Genomic DNA, 17,276 nt, shown 5'->3' with positions numbered 1-17,276 from the left:
AAGAGGATCAACTAAAACTGGCCGATTTCCTAGTCAGCCGAAACTCAACAAAACTGAAAGTTGAACGCTTTTTTTACGCATTATCTACTCTAAAGAGACTGACCTCCATGCAGTGCGAAAGTCAACCTGCAGAAGCAATTTTCATTCGCTCCCTCCGTGATTGTTTAGTGGCTATCGTGTTGGGCTACTAAGCACAAGGTCGCGGGATCGAATCGTGCCCACAGCGGCCATATTTAGATGGGGGCGATATGCGAAAGCACCCGTGTGCTTAGATTCAGGTAATCGTTAAAGAACCCCAGGTGGTCCAAATTTTCGGAGTCCCCCACTACGGCGTGCCTCATAATCAGAAAGTGGTTTTGGCATGTAAAACCCCATAATTTAATTTTTATTCACAACTGAAATTTGTACATAATGAGCGAACATAGATTCCAGAAGATCCAAACCAATGCGAAAATTAACCATGACGGGCTAATCACACGGAACTTGACTATCACGTGTTTTACTATGGCGACACGTTCTGTGGCTTACAGAAAGGAGGTAGAGTACAACACATATATTTCATTGAGAGTATGAGAAGTAAGGGCCCGCAAAATTTTAAACTGGCTACATGCATCTGCATGAACCAGAAGTAGCCTATAATTGATTTCATTATTTGAACTACATGCCGAATGAGGGAGCATATTTCTATAGTGCGTACAAGCGCATGTAAGCTGCTTGGCGTCATATTTTGCGTCATATTCCTGCATACAGAAAAGCACCCTTAGTATTAGGACACCATTGTGACACAACAGCAACGCAATGAACCAACCATTCATTAAAATAAGCTTAATAACGCCCTTCATCGCAAGGGGGATTACCAGTTCGTACTTAATTAGCATTAAATAGTCTATACTTGTAATACTTGTATTATTAGATACATCTTCCCGGCAACACAAATAACATTGCGCCTCATCTATAATACAGGCACTCAAAAACTTGTACACACCGAAGCTGAGCCTAAAGCAAGGTAACTGAGCGTATGGCACCGTCTACGCTTCAAAATTTTGGTAAAATAAAGAGCTTAAACCTTCTTCAGTATTATATCTCGGTAACGGTGCATCAAAACCCAACAAGAAATTGTGGGTGCATCCTTTTGCCGTCATTGCTCTTGAAATTTCATAAAACATCACGGCTGTGTCTTTCTTTTTTTTTTTAATTTAGCCTTGGCTGTATGTGTCGAGAAAGTAAAGAACGCACAGAATGTATAGTCCCACAAACACGTACTCAAGCCATTCAGTACTAGTATTTGACCGACAGCAGATGGGCTGCCGTCATGACGAATGAGTCGAGCGGCACTGCTCCTATGTCAGTCCACTCAGGCTTGCACAGAACTGGTTTACTCATGCAAAATGAATACCTGCCCCGAAAATAAAGTGAAATACTTGTGCTTACCTGCTCTCATTGGGAAACGTGAAAAACTTCGCAGAACTGGAATTACCCGTGTGAGAACACCGCAGAGCCGCGCAACACATGTGATGCCGCGAATTAGCCATCTGCAGGCATCTAATGCTTTGTTGACCTGGTTTCCTGCGTCTTCTATTCGTTGCACGCTTTATCAAGCTTATCTGTCTTATCTTTCCCATCTTCATACTTAGCACGACAACCGAAGCAGATGACCAAGTGCGATCCAACTTGTGATATCGCTAAGCGAGTGGCAAGGATGAGCGGCGGTAAGCACGACGGACGCGCGAAGACAACTACTTCCCGCGCTTCGCCAGATTTAAAATTCACAAAAAGAGGAATAAAAAAGATAAGTTGGGATGTCCGGCAACCGCTTGGGGCGCGCATGTTCCTTGAAACCGAAACTTGCGTTCCCCTTCCGGGGGTTCATCAAACCTCGGCAGCGGTGGCCGCATTTAGACGGGGCGATATGCAAAGATGCCCGCGTAGCTTGCACTGGGGGCACGTCAAAGAACTCCAGGTAGTCGAAATTAAGCCGGGGTCCGGCACTAAGGCGTGCCTCGAAATATCGGGCACGTAAAACCCCAGAATTCATTTAAAGTTAAAAAGAAACGGAACAGGTAAATAGTGACACGCGTATAATTTTTTTATCGCTTTTCACTAGCCAAGCACCTCTATGATGTTGTCGCCCAGCGCGAGACACGGGTTCATGCATCAGAACTCTCTCGAGCGCTGTCGCTCATTATAAAGAGAGGGAACCTTCTCTACTCAGGCTACATGCGCGACGGGGACATTGTTGTACATTCTGGAAAGCTCGCTCGAACCTATGTGGAGTCATGTAGAAACAGCCGACGCGCTGGACCCCTGGATGAGATTGCGACGACCGGCGGTTGGGATCGCCGGTATCATTATGCATTAAGCTTCACTTGCTTTTCTTTCCACAATTCGCCGAATAAAAAGTTAATGTCCTGACTCGCGGTTTTTATTAAGGCGAAGCTTCCCTTTCCTCTTGGACTTTCCCACTGCTGTTGCGGCTGCTGCTATCCGCCACGCCGCTAACCCCGGCCGCGTCGGGAAGTGGTCGAAACGTGGCCATGTCACAAAAACATAAAAGGCATGCGCTGTCGGTGCTTTCTCCCCGGACGTTTGTTTAGGAGCTGTAATTCTCAAAATTCCGAGGAACAACTTCTTAAAGAATGTAAGACAAGGTATGCGCCACGTGGAAGGCCTGCACGGTTGTGGTTAAGAACGACTATTCGCCAAGCGTCGCCCGCGGCGACGACACCGGATTTTCTGTGACACGGGGTCCTTAACGCTGTCGCGTTAGTGCACGACAGGAGTGCGGCACAAAGGAAAGACGACCAGAGAAGTTCGTGTCAAGATCTACGCCGCGTCGCATCCGCCCTCCGTGACAGCCAAGTACAGGCGTGAGCCCTCTCGAATGCTGTGCAGGAGCTGCCGCGCTTGCCTCCGTGCTCACGCGCAACAGCTACCGCAGTACAGGGAGGGGGAATTTCACCGAGAAAATAGAGGGAGAGCAGGCAGTTTTGTGAGCTACAACTCTACAACGCAGAATGGCGCCGAAGCGTGCGCTTAGTGCCGACGAGACGAAAGCTCGCATAAAGGGTCGAGCGGAGCAAGAACAACACAAGTGGAGCAGGCAAGGTAACATTTCACATCCCGTCACGACTGTCGTTCGCCGTCAATGTATCACCGTCAAATAATCTCGATGAACGCAAAGAGCAGACAAAGCTTCGATTCCCGTGGGGTCTGCATCAATTTTCTCTCTCTCTCGACCACCACGTGGCAATGGCTAGCACTTACGTTCCGGCGATGGGAGGCACGTGCACAGCGCCGTAACCACGGACGACGTCGTTAGCGAAGGCGTCCAAGCCGTACACTGCCAGGCATAGCTGTGGCCCTGCGGAATGGTGGGCAAGAAATAAAGGCGTCGTCCCGCTCACTTGCACTGCATGACTGCATCCTGTGGAAAGAACGATTTCACGGGACAGGAATGGCGGCTATCCTGTTTTCTGCGTCCGTATTTTTTTTTCACCATTCTTAAGCTTTCATCGTGAACTAACTAATCCAGCAGCTCTTAGGGCTCATTCACACCGGCGACTGACAGTGATCGCGCGACCAAGTTGGTCGCAAATGGTCGCAAACGGTCACTTTTCTCGAAAAGCGAACATTTTGGGCCAGTCGCTCTCTGCGCGATTCTTCAGTCGCGCGACCGTGGTCACAAAACTGATAAACCAATCAGCGGCGCACCGGAAGTGATCTTTCATGTGTCTACATCCGGCCTACTCCCGCGTCGCGTCAAATTCCGCGTAGATTCCGAGAGTTCTCGCTGAGAACGATAATCTCCGGGACCGCGACTTGCGGGTCTCGCTCAGCCGGGCTTGCCGGCGTGAACATCAGTCGCGTTCGGTCGCTTTTTGATCGCGAGTCGCAAATGGTCGCGCGACCTCCTTCAAGTCGCCGGTGTGAATGAGCCCTTAGTCCCTCTACTTACAGCCCGAAACGTTGGAGCTCTTGTAGGTGATCTCGATGGGGAAGTTCCAGACAAAATGGCGGCGTGCATCACGGCTTTTTCTCGCCACCTGTGATATACCCTCCTCGACACCCTGGGTAAAGAGCAAGCACAACTTAGTGAGACACGTCATATGAAGTTCAACAACTATTAGGAAAAATTATTTATTTCTTCACCAGTCCTACATGTTGACAAACGAGCCCCTCCTACAAAACTGAAAGTGTCTAGGGCGTCAGGCAGTACAAAAATTTATTGTTATGGGTCTTTAAGAAGCAATTAACATGACTGACTTACTTATCTGCAGTTCTATCAGCCTCCGCCTCCTCAACAATATGATTGTAAACTAAGTTACAGCGTCTACCACCAGCAACAATTATGATAGTACGCAACTGTCGGGAAATTTCTCAAAACACAAAACATTGGTGAAAACAGACAATATTCACTCCAGTCACTTTTATTCAAAGAAGTTGGCTCCTGCTTTTAATAATGAAACCAATGTGGCGCCAGAAAAACAACACAACAAGGAAGCCTGCCGATGCCAGAAGATATATCCTTGTTTTTATGGTTTGGAACATGTTAAGTCTAGGGCTCTGCGGTCGGTATGCATGAGATACACTGTAAAATGTATCAAAAATTGTGCCTCCTGTTGAGTCTCATCAAGAGCTGCTGCCCGAAACTGTTACAAGTAATTTCTTCATAGCGAAAATTAAATTCCCACAGAGCGAGAGAGAGAGAGAGAGAGAAAGAAAAATAGATGAAAGAAACAAGGAGGTTTGCTACCCTACAGTGGGGAACGCTGGATGCTCGAGAACAGAAAGACAACAGTGAAATAGAATGAGAGAGAAAGACAGAGATCATCGTCATCAGCCTGGCTACGCCCACTGCGGGGCAAAGGCACCTCCCATACTTCTCCAACTACCCCGGTCATGTGCTAATTGTGGCCGTGTTGTTCCTGCAAACTTCTTAATCTCATCCGTCCACCTAACTTTCTGCCGCCCCTTGCTACGCTTCCCTTCTCTTGGAATCCAGGCCATAACCCTTAATGACCATCGGTTATCATCCCCCCTCATTACATGCCCTGCCCATTTCTTTTTCTTGATTTCAACTAAGATGTCATTCACTCGCGTTTGTTCCCTCAACCAACCAGCTCTGTTATCCCTTAACATTACACCCATCATTCTTCTTTCCATAGCTCGTTCCGTCGTCCTCAATTTGAGTAGAACCCTTTTCGTAAGCCTCCAGGTTTCTGCCCCGTAGGTGAGTACTGGTAAGACACCGCTTTCGTACACTTTTCTCTTCAGGGATGATGGCAACCTGCTGTTCATGATCTGACAATGCCTGCCAAACGCACCCCAGCCTATTCTTATTCTTCTGATTATTTCAGTCTCATGATCGGGATAAGAGAGAGATACAAAGATGTTATCCTATGTTGCGCTGCCGAGTGAATCATTAGGCTTTGTACGGTGTGGATGTTCGATAATTGTCAGTATAATTGGCGAGAAAAGTCTACCACGAGGACATACGTGATGCGAGCGTGGTAGACATCCCGTTAGCACTGAGCGGCACATAAGCTGAAGACTTTCATCTTTTCTGCCTTTCAAAAAAGGTAAGAACCTACGTTCAGAAAAATATGTTGCAGCATTTAGTTATTTTTACAACGAACCGTTAATGAGTCAGATGGCTAGTGAACCTTGTTTGCTCCATTTCTTCAGCATAGGGCAACTTCTATGCAAGAAAAATTAGATTTTATTGCGATAGAAATTATATAGGGACACTCCCAGCACATTTCCGCCGTCGGCGTCGCAGTGAGGTTCCGCATAATGTCCAAGGGCGATAACATCATCGCCGCGCGCCATAGGCTGTATGTGCGAGTAAAGGAGTGTGAGCCGGCGATCGCGGCTCAATCTCGCCCGCGCGAAAAAGATGAAATCAAAGCGCAATGTCTCCCGCCATGCGCGAGGCACCCAATGTTGCGAGGCTGTGGGAGAGGAGGGGAAAGTGGGGTGGGGGGGGGGTGGCGTTCTGCTCTAGCTGCAACTGCGCAGGTGGCGACTGCGCGCGCTCACCCGGTCGTATCTTGAGAGCGATCTGTGTTGGGGGCAGAGTCTAGGTGCGTCGGAGTCTCGTAGCTTTGTGCGTGCTGTGTGTTCTCGGCACTCACTTTTCGTTGAAGCGATACACCGCACGAATGTCATTTCGCTCGCTGCTGCTGCCGCGTTTACCCACGCTAGCGTTTTGACAGCGCCTTTTCGCGGTAATCGAGTCAGATGTGTTCATGTCTGCTTGTGCGCGCGTGACACCATGCTCGTTAATTTAATTAGTGTGCCTATGTTTACAAGCTTATGCGGCTGACAAAATTGCTATCTTTATTTCGTACAGCTGTTCACTAATTTGCTAACGCAGCTGATGCTTCGCCTTTCGGGTGAAATTGCGGCTTTTTTTTAGACACCATAGTGACTGTACACTATCTATCTCGATAACCTGGTGTATTGTGTTAATCATTTAACCTTGGAGTCTCACATAAACTTACAAGGGAGGAATATTTTATTTTGAATTGGTTTGCGGGTCCGAAAATCGTAGCTTCGCAATTATTGAACTGCTTCATATATGCGTCCTTGTGCAACATTGCCTTCTTTAGGCGGGTGTAGTCATGTTTTATGTTAATTGGCATACGCTAAAATCTGTGATCACTGCCGCATTTTTTTACATAGAAAAGGGGAAGATTAGAAGATTTTCTGGGAGACATAGTAGAAAGAAAATATAAAGAATTAAAAGACGTGATAAAGCTCATAATAAAGAGTTTTAACTTGTCCGATGTACCAGCAAATATGGGAAGTTTGGGTGGTTTGCCATGGGTGGGGGCGTAAACGTAAGTTCCGTAGAGTGCCTCAATGCGCACTCCTCCCCCGCCGAGCTGCGGGCAAGGCGGACATTGAGACACCTTAGAGTAGCCTAGAGTGCCTCGATGCGCGGAGGCGAGTGAGTGCACCGAGGCACCCTAGAATAGCCTGCGTGGTACAGCCACCTGGTGGTGCAGAGCTCAACCAGACAAACGCGAAGCTATTACTGCAGTTACCAAGTGGATTCTACTTCGCTGATGGCGTAAATTTTTTGTGTAAAAATTCTCTATTAAGGAGTTTTAGCGTCTCCGGTATTCCCACAGACGCGGGCCGCAAACGTGAGCGGTTGGAGTGGTGCAGCCACCTGGTGGTGCAGTGTGCCACCAGAGGAACGTAGAACCAATATTACAGTAACCAAGTATATTCTTCCTTGCTGGTGGAAATTATCGGCAGCGGTGTAATCGTGAACACATTACGCCGCTGTCAGAAATTGACGTCATGTAGCGAAGAAAAATGTACTTGGCTTTGTGCTTGTCTGGTTGAGCTTGGCGCCTCCAGGTGGCGCCACCAATCTATACGCTCACGTTTACACTCGCGCTCAGCCGCGCTAACCGCCGGCCCTTGCCGGAATACTGGACGCACTAAAAATCTTTAGTAATAATTTCTGGAGTTTCATTTTTTAGGGTAACAATGTTTGCAAGGCGAGAAGACAACGTGGCTACCTATCCATAACACACAAGCCTAGGAATATTGCTAACTGTCACTTGATTTGTGCATATATACGCAGCTATATTACGGAAATCCAGTTTTTTTCAATCTTGTTCAAACATTGGTGGAAACGTTTTGCACCGTCAGATAGCTGTATCCGAAGGCGTAGAACGCTTGTTTTGCATAATATATCGCAGAAAATTCCTACAAATATTGCGTTCTACAGCAATTTCAGCAGTGAAAAACGCCGCAACGCCAAGGCTTTCTTTCGAAGTGTTCCACTGCGCAACGCACTCATATAAGGGTGACATAACAGTTAACTAGCTATAGTAGGATACAACTTTAAAAAAACAGCAGTTGGCAAGCAAAGCCCACAGACTGCAAAGGGTTGTTACTCCGTCAGCCAATCACAGAAGCAAACAAAATCGTCGTCATGCGACTGTTTCAAGATGGCGTCGTACTTGATACCTCCGGAGCATCTGCTGTTCTTGAAGAGCTCATTCATCGGGCGAAAGCGACGAAGTGTGCAGCAGACATGGACAAAGTGTATGGAGTCTGAGCATTTCACTCTTCAGAGGTCCGAGGTACAGTTTATTTCACTGCTAAGCCTCTTTCACTGGTGAAACTTCACAGCCAACTGAAGTGAAGCTTCACAATTAATAGTTGCAGCGAAGCAAGCCTTTTATTTCAGCTAAACAAAGCACTCGGCTTTCACCGTTACGCTATAATAGACGACTAAAAACATACAACATTACGCGCTTATAATTTTATTTTTGCGGTTACCGCGCTATTTAGGTAACAGGGAAAGTTTGAAGTACGAACTATTTGCAGCCTCGCGAAGAAACAGTGGCTGGCGGTTATGAGGGCGTCGGCGGGGCTTCACTGCAGACTTGAGTTGTATCCGAGTTTAGCGAGCGTTCGGATTTCACCACATCGAACCTGCAAGCGGAGAGCAAACGTACTCCACGTGGGTCATAGCGGAAGTCGGTGCGCACAGATCACACAAACCGACTTCCGCTCTTTCTACTTCCATGAAAACCAAATTTGCCGTCCCACAGTGAGCGAAAGAGACATGTGCTTCGCATCTTATTTACCCCCAAATCCGCGCCTCGGTAGCGGAGGAAGCGAGAGCGATCCGGCCCGGAGTGAGTTGATCCGAAACGCCCAGTGGAAAACAAGAACTCGCTCCAGATCGACCAATCAAATCCGGATTCACCGCCTCGGAGCAAAACAACCTTTTCCAGATCGACAGGAGAAAAAAAACGCAGTGCCCTTCCACTCTGTGATGAAAGATGACCAGCGGAGCTGTGTATGTGGGCCCCTTAATGGTGAACTGCACCTTCGCCGCGGGTCGGCCCGGCATGGCACTATCTTCGGAATCGGCCCACGTATGACGAGTGCTTAACGCCTGCTTTACATCCACCGCGGGTTGGGCCGGTATTAAACTATCTTCGGGATCGGCCCTGTCATATGTAAGAGTCATTGGACACAAAAAGAAAAGGACGATGTGCGCAGACCGGTCCGAACGGCGCGAGCTCTCGAGGCGCGTGACCCGAGGTGTGATCGGAGGAGAAGCGGCGCCAAGCTGGGATTATGGACGTGGCTCTGGGCCAAGAAGGTTGGAGCGCCAGCTTCGCACTGGCGACAGAAGCCATGGAGGTTCGTACAAGCCTGTGACGCTGCCGACCCAGGGTGTGGCCGTCGTACTCGGCGACGTTCGAGCGAGGCCCCCTGGACCCTCTGCAGCCTCCCACGGCAGTGACAAGGGCACTCCAGGAGTTGGATCCCCCTTCTTCGACAGACCAGCACGGACGGTAGTCCCCGGGGCGTCCTGCCGGCACTCGGAGAGGTAGCGGCGGAGCCCTACTGGTGGTTCGCCAGTTGTGCCAAAAGAAAGGTCACAAGGCAGACGAATGCAGGACTGGAGCCATGGATAATACGGCATGTATCATGACGTCAAGAGAGGATGGGCAGATAGAGCAGGACATGCCTGTAGTGGAAGGCGAGGTAGAAAGACGCAAGGCTATGGTCTTGAGAGACACGGGAGCCAATACCATTTTAGTGAGGAGGGACCTAGTGCCCCCAGAAAGCATGACCGGGTACTTTAAGCCAGTAATCTTGGTAGATAAACCCATTTAATATCTGCCAGAGGCACGGATTCAAATATCGACACCCTTTATACAGGGCTAGTCACAGCTAGATGTGTGGAGGACCCTCTTTATGATTTGATTGTGGGAAATGTACCTGGGGTGAGGAAGGCAGACGACCCAGACCCAAGTTGGAAGAGGAAAGGGAAGGACGTGGAAGAGAAAGGACGCTCAGAAGCGCAAAAAGAGGGGATGCAAAAGACAGACGTAGCGGCTGCAGTACAAACGTGAGCAAGCAGTAGTGGCACCAAACCCCTGACAGCGTTGCAGGTCTCAGCCATTAAGGGATTAAATATTACCGCTGCAGAATTTAAAGAACTACTGAACAAGGACGAATCAATAGGAAAGTGTGAACTAAAGGTCGGAGAACTGATGCGTAGGAAAAGGAGCAGAACAGTAGTGGAGTTTGTAAAGAACAACAACCTACTATACCGGAAGTGTGTGTTTAGCTCAGGTAGGGAAGTACTACAGTTGATGGTCCCGAAAGAGCTGAGGGACACAGTACTGAAGATAGGGCACAACAGTGTAACCGCAGGTCATCAAGGAATAAAGAACACGCTAGAAAGGGTCACACAAGAGTTCTTTTGGATCGGGGTGCAGAGCGACATGAGACGGTATGTGAAATCATGTGACGTATGCCAGAAGACAGTGGCTAGGGGACGTGTAAAAAAGTATGAACAGAGAAAGGAGATGGAAAGGGGGAAGAACGACAAGAAGACTAGAGTTTGCATGGAGATTGCCGATGAGAAAGACCGCGGGGAGGTGCACACTTATGTTAGTGAGAAGACCTTGGGGGTAGAGAGGGTTAGGTTGAACAAAGCCCTAGCGGCAATACAAGTACAGGAGTTAAGGGAGTTGATTCATAAGCTCGAGGAAGTGTTTGCAGACCTCCCAGGGCGGACAGGAGTAGTGCGGTGTGAGCTATAATAGTAGTAGGTCGGATTTCATGAGTAGAGCATTGGCGTGATGAAATGTCAAGAGTGTAACGCGGACGATTGAGTGTACATGTGTAAAGTGGTGAGAACAATGAACTCGCCAACGTTGTGAACTGTGCATGTGGTGAAGCGTGTGCGACTGTGGTGATGTGTTGTGAGCCACGACGACGCGAGGAAAAGCACCCAAGTCACAGCGGGAGAGTCAAACTCGCCACCATGAATACCGACAGAAGGCAGTTTTTTGGAAAGAAACTCCTGAAAAGGTGGCCTATATCATATGTAAGAGGCATGGAACACAAAAAGAAAAGAAGAGGACGATGTGCGCCGACCGATCCGAACGGCACGAGCCCTCAAGGCGCGTGACCCGAGGTGTGATCGGAGGAGAAGCGGCGCCAAGCTGGGATTATGGACGTGGCTCTGGGACAAGAAGGTTGGAGCGCCAGCTTCGCACTGGCGACGGGAGCCATGGAGGTTCGTACTGGCCCGTGACGCTGGCGACCCAGGGTGTGGCCGTCGACCTCGGCAACGTTCGAGCGAGGCTCCCTGGACCTGCTGCAGCCTCCCACGGCAGTGCCGGGCACTCCAGGAATTGGATCCCCCTTCTTCGGCAGACCAGCACGGACGGTAGTCCCCGGGGCGTCCAGCCGGCACTCGGAGAGGTAGCGGCGGAGCCCGGCGGTAGGCCTAACCAGGAAGGCCGGAGTGCCATGTCACCTACATAGTTCGGTGCACCGACATCCGAGACGGAGGAGCTGGCCGGTCGATGCCACGACAACAAAGCTTGCAAGTCGGCAGGAGCACCGACTGGGATCAAGAGCCGACGCACATCGGACTTGGAGTTACGTGCGACATCGGAACTTTGTAAGAGCGTACCTTTTTGTTAGCGTGCAGCCATAGGCCAGGGTTGCCGGACTTTCGCGCGGAACGCGCTAAGGTCGAACGTAGGGGAGGGTAAGGACATATTTAGGCTACGCAAGTGTGGAGTTTTATCTTTGTCAGTTGAGTTTTTAGTTCCATTTTGACTCTGTTTTATTGAGTTTGTTCTTAGTAAAGTCTATTTGCTATCCTTGCCTGCGTCTCACGACTCCATCTCTCCCAACATCCGCACGGCCCCGAGATCAGTGTGGCAGGCCCACGTATGGGGAATGCTTAATGCCTGCTTCACCTCCGCCCCGGTCGGCTAGGAATTGCACTATCTTCGGTATCGGCCCACATATGGGGAGTGCTTATAGCGTCTGCTTCACCTCCGCCGCAGGTCGGCCCGGCAGGTCGGCCCGATCGGCCCACGTATGGTGAGTTTTTTGCTTACAACGACACAACAATTTGTTCGGACGGTAGAGGTGTACAGCTTCGCTGTAAAGCACCATAATGTTCTAGTTACCCTCTCATATAAACGTCAACATTCTTACCGCTGCGACAACCCAGTCTGCTCCGTGTACGAAACAGTACTTGCAGTAGATATCGTCAAATCCCGTGCACTGCAAGAAGGAATAAAACAGACAAAATAACAGAACACAATGTCCCCGATGTGTCACCAACTACCACATATCCCCTTTATCACAAAGGCGTCTCGATATGGCTTTAAGGGGAAGATTGGGCGAGGCGGTTGCTTTTATGTGAGACTGATTGAGGACGAAAGGTAGCAAGCTGACAGAGACTATATTTTATGCACACGTATAAGGATTCTGGCCACCTGGCAAATCAGTGTGAAACATTTTTTACCAACGTTGTTCCGATCGTTGGCCCAATATGTACTGAGTGTTGCATAAATGTAAGAACGCCAGGTGTACTTGTCTGCTCTGGCTAAACTGTTGGCTCGTTGCCGTCCAAATTTCTTCCAGATGCGCAGTAGGTTTAGTTTGTTACGCCATTCATAGTATACACTGTTGTTCGGTTAACTATAAGTATTCCAAGTGCACGTCGTTCTGTGGCGATGGCAATCAGCAAACTGTTGATTTTGGTTCAATAGTATAGTTACGCCTAGAGCCCTCCAGCGTAAGCTCATTGAGCGGCTTTAGTTGCGCCATCTTTCACTGCTGCAATGACAGTCGCCGTTACACCATGGCGGTGACAGATGGCACCACCTTTATGTTGGAGCTAATGTTCCTTTATACTGCGCTCCATATACGAGGATACTAGTTGCGGTGAGGTCAATTTTTTTTCATGCGAAGGCATCAAATGGCCAATTGAGAGAAACACCCGAAACCTGTCGTCTGTAGCAGCAAAACGGCACCTAAGTTCGCATTGCCATTAGCTGCGACGCCACGTCAACAGCTCGCCTCGACACGTGCGGCTCGCGCCTGCCCGCGTCCTTGGCGGCCGCTGCGGCCTCCTCGGTCTCTGGGCGTGCAGGACATTGGCGGCATGCGGCATTGGCACCGCAGGATCGAAGGTCGAAGCTCGGAGGACCGCTCAGTGGCGTTCAATTAGACATTACCGGTTTCGCATTCCCAACAGAAAAGAAGTGTTTAGGTGCCTTCGGGGTTTTGTGTGCCGTCACTCCAGACGACGCACACTTTGGTATTAGACCGAAGCTGGCAAGTACTGCTTCCAAACATGGCATTATATATTAAAACCATAGAAAGTGCTACCTCGGCACTAGATTTGAACGGAGATCAGTCAGGGTTCCGCTATAAGAGTCATGTACACCTGGCCCTCTTATGTATAGAAAATTCTCCATGCGCCATGCGTACACGAGAGCAACGATGCCCGCACTGAAGCAACCAGAATCCCACATAAAGAAATAACTTTAAAGTACCTACCTGAGCCGATTCTATCTGCCCGTTGACGCTCAGCATGAAGACAGCGTTTGCTTCCATTTCGGTGCTGTCTCGGGCCGTACAGATCGGAATGCCTTTAAATATAGGCTGTTAGACGCTGCTCCGAGTAACTTTATACGTAGCGAAACAATCCTGAAATCAAAGTGTGTTAAAACAGTATATATAAACGCAAGTTGGTTTGGGAATGTTGATGTCAAAAGCACTGCTGCTGCTAAATGTTTAAAAGCCTGTACCAAGAGGAGCATTTGTTGCACTCGAGAGAGAATCTCTGAACGAACCGTTGAATAATGATGTAACTCTGACGTATGCGTTAAACCGGCAGAGCTCCCAAAGGATTATTAGTGCCTCGGGAATAGCCGTGAGGGTGGTTGACAGAATAGACGGTGCAAGCATGCGCAGAACTCACGTGAGGCAGCAAGGAGAGAAACTTACGAAAGCTAAGAAGACAACACTAATGATGAATTAACAGCCAGCGGTAAACTCATTTAGCGCTTTTACTTTTATGAAACTGAGTTACGGCCTTACCGTGGAAGCAGTGTTTAGTTAGAAGATAAGGAGCGGATATTGGAAGGAAATATTTTATGCAGGTTACTCAAAGGGCAAAATGTAAAGCATGTCGGTACAGCATAACACGAATAGCGCTCTGTCCGTTCCATTCCCTCCGTGGTTCTTGCGTTGATCGTAAAAAGTTCGTGTTTGGTATTGTTATCAAAGCACTTCAAGGTTTAATTGTGAAAGTACAGAGACACGTGTTATTTTGCAGCAGCTAAATAATTGGGATAGTGAGCAGAAGAGTGAGTTGCGTAACTGGAAAGTAAGAATGCGATGATGTATGGTTAGAGTCATTTAGAGTCATTAGGGTTCATTGTAGTTGGCGAAGCATCTGTTTGCAGAACTGTCTCGAGAACTGCACCCACAGAAGAATCTCACGAACTGTCTTATAGAAAGGCATGCCGTCAACCGCCAATCACGTGCTGCTGAAGAAAATAGCTCATCTGAAAATTGTGGGTGCATTGTGCAGACATTGACAATGGAGCGAAAGAATGAAATGGCATATTCTAGTAAAATGACAAGAAATTGTTAAAGTGCTCTGCGTGTCATTGAGGAACAAGAGCACGAGCGGCTCAGTGCTGAAGAAAACAACGATGCAGTGTCTGGCCGGCCCACCGTGCACTTGTCGTTGTGGATTGTGTACGTTATGTAAATTGATTTCCCGGTTAACTTTTTGCTCCCCCAACATTTCTGATGGATGACGAGGTGGATGACGATTTTTTTTCCTTACGTGAACTTTCTTTAACGTTGCCAAGTCCTGGGGACAGAACTGATTTTCCTGCATCTTAATTTTTATGCGTTATCTGGAAACACCTGGAGTTCTTATCCTGTCTGCCATTCTTTCGAACGGCCCTTTCACTTCTGCAGCGGCGCGACTACCGCCTCCACAGCCGATGAAGAAGGCGGCTCACGTGCACGTAGCGCGACCACACGCTGGCGCACTCGGCCGCGGTATCGGCATAGGCCGAGATCCTGCTGCACCACGGCTGGCCGGCCGAAATAAACCGCGGCCACGGCGGCTACCTCTTCGCGCCGCCTCCTACAACTGCCTTCCCTGTCAGAAAATTGTGATAGACATTTACAGAGTAGTCAGCAGTTGCTTATTTACCTTCCTTTCATTTTTTTATACAACCAATTGCCACTTTCCGCGCGAAGACCCGTATACTGTCAAGTCTTCCTTGACAGTATACCGTTCTCGCCCGTACACTCGCAGACGTGTTCATCACTCTGTGGTTTTTAGGAATACCAAACGTTTACAGCGTTTACAGCTGAACAGCGACATATAAATCGACGTCACCTCGTGCGTTCAGTTCCGTCCCATAAAAAAGCTCACACACACACGCAAAATAAAAAGCAACGTCTCACCAACTTGGCCATGCCGAAATCGTGTTGCTAACGGCATGCAAATCCTACCTTGTCCGCGTTTCAACGAGGGCATTGCATGCTGTTCGTTGGCCGCTCACCGCTCTCAGCTGCCAGAGGGGAATGACGCTGCCGCCGCTAACCGTCCCGTCACGCGGCGCGGACAACGGGCGAATAGCAGCCGCACACAACAATCGCGTCGCCATGGAAACGGTCTGCGGTAGACCGCGGGGAGGAGGGCGCAGCGTTTGACGCGCTTCCGCCATCTGGCGATCGTTTCCGAAATTATTGATCCAATACGTGCGTTTTGGTTGCGCGCGTTAGGGATATGAAAATAACGGATTGGTTCGTGGTAGCGCAGCGTCACAATGAAATACAGGGTGGTTGAGTGACGCTGCGCAGGAGGGTTTGGAGATATTTTCAAACACTCGAGGTTTTCAGCGTTAAGTCAAATCTCGGTAAACGATCATTTCTTTACAGCAGCAGAACATCGTGGCCACTGAACCCTCATGAGTGGGATTTATTCATAATTACTATAAAAATAACATTATTAGCAAAAGGAACATCGAGAGCAGTACTTAAGCTAGTCAAGTAACTAGCTAGATAATTCGTGCAGCGGCCAGGAAGTCGGTAACAGGTAAAGCAATGAGGAAGGGCCATCGCGGCAACTGTACCAGAATTAGTAGATGCCTAAGAAAGGACATAATAGCAGGTGCTTTTTTTTTTACCTGCACCAAATTAAGAAAAATGCCTGTGGTAGAGATTGCAGAATTCTAACACTTGAGGTAAACTACTAGTTGAGGCGACAATTACTTCTACAGAAAATACAAATGCATGATTGTATAATAACACAATTAAACTAATTAAAATTTTATTTAATTTACGGTGCATATTTCAATTTACCAATGGTAGCCTGTAAGTTCCCAAGGCGTGCCCACTTTATTTATTTATTTATTTATTTATTTATTTATTCGTTTGTTTATTTCACTTGTCCTCATGGCCCCATGGGCATTAAAGAGGGCAGTGGGTACTGTGTGAGTAAAAATATCCAATACTCAATAATTAAGTACAAAAATTTATATCAAAACGTGACTAGCAGTACATTTACAATGTTCCTGCTAATAAAATGCTAGCTAATGCAGGAAATAAATAAACACAAAATTACTACCGTTGTTTTGATTAGGAGTACATTCATAATATTTCTGCTAATACAATACTAGCTAATGCATCATGAAAATGCTCATTGTAACGGATGGTTACAATATATGAAACAAATTCTAAGGAGTACACCAGTTTCGATATATATATAGTCAGAGTGTCTGATGGCAAAATGCATTGGCGTTGCAATTACTTTTGTGCTTCAGTGCATAAAACCGCGTTTTCTTAAAGAAAGTGGTCTTTAATCCACGCTGTCAAGGTGGTGGGCCAGCGGAGCTATTGTTTCACATGATCCAGTAGACCAATGTGACGTAGCCTTCAACGATTGAGCAATGCACTACGTGTAATGATTGACAGCAAGACAATTAAATGTACTTTACCAAAGCTTTATTTCTATGAAACGCTATTGATAACTTCTTTGTGATCGCTGTGGTAAACACTGAGGTTTTTCCGTTGGTACTTTAGAGAGTTTCGTAGCTTAAGTTGAATCAATACAGGAACTGTGCTAAGGGCAGGAACCGTTGCGTCCTGCCTAACCTGAGAACGACGCCATTGTGCATATTGACGTTGTTGTTCCCGTCACCGCTCGTGGTGTTCACGCTGCTCTTCGGGAGCCCTAACTATGCGTGGCAAAAATCACAACAAAAATGAAATCAGTTGTTAGGTGGGCTCTCATGAAAGTGTTGCTGGAAATGTTTGCTGCGAACGCTATCCGGGAAGGCGAGCTTTCTGTCAAGGGAAACGAAGAAATCCCGGGATCCTATTCATATTGACACGTGTACTTGTCTTTATCGCGCGACACGTTTCACCGCCTAACAAAT

At 48.1% G+C, this 17,276-nt stretch overlaps 1 protein-coding gene across 3 annotated transcripts in view; it reads right to left on the bottom strand.

Moving 5' to 3' along the window:
• LOC142590615 (B9 domain-containing protein 1-like) overlaps positions 1-15,451 on the bottom strand; it is a 95,641-nt gene extending 80,190 nt beyond the window's left edge. For all 3 annotated transcript variants that reach the window (XM_075702938.1, XM_075702939.1, XM_075702940.1), the window contains exons 1-5: positions 15,349-15,451; positions 13,366-13,515; positions 12,013-12,081; positions 3,956-4,067; positions 3,265-3,361 (exon numbers count right to left, since the gene is read on the bottom strand). In XM_075702938.1, the coding sequence (XP_075559053.1) occupies positions 3,265-3,361; positions 3,956-4,067; positions 12,013-12,081; positions 13,366-13,422 (335 nt within the window). In that variant the 5' untranslated portion in view covers positions 13,423-13,515; positions 15,349-15,451. The remainder of the gene's footprint in view (positions 1-3,264; positions 3,362-3,955; positions 4,068-12,012; positions 12,082-13,365; positions 13,516-15,348) is intronic.
• Positions 15,452-17,276: the final 1,825 nt, after the last annotated feature.

This window comes from Dermacentor variabilis, chromosome 8, assembly GCF_050947875.1.
Source record: "Dermacentor variabilis isolate Ectoservices chromosome 8, ASM5094787v1, whole genome shotgun sequence".
Lineage (NCBI taxonomy): Eukaryota > Metazoa > Arthropoda > Arachnida > Ixodida > Ixodidae > Dermacentor > Dermacentor variabilis.
This window is presented reverse-complemented; position numbering and strand designations above follow the sequence as displayed.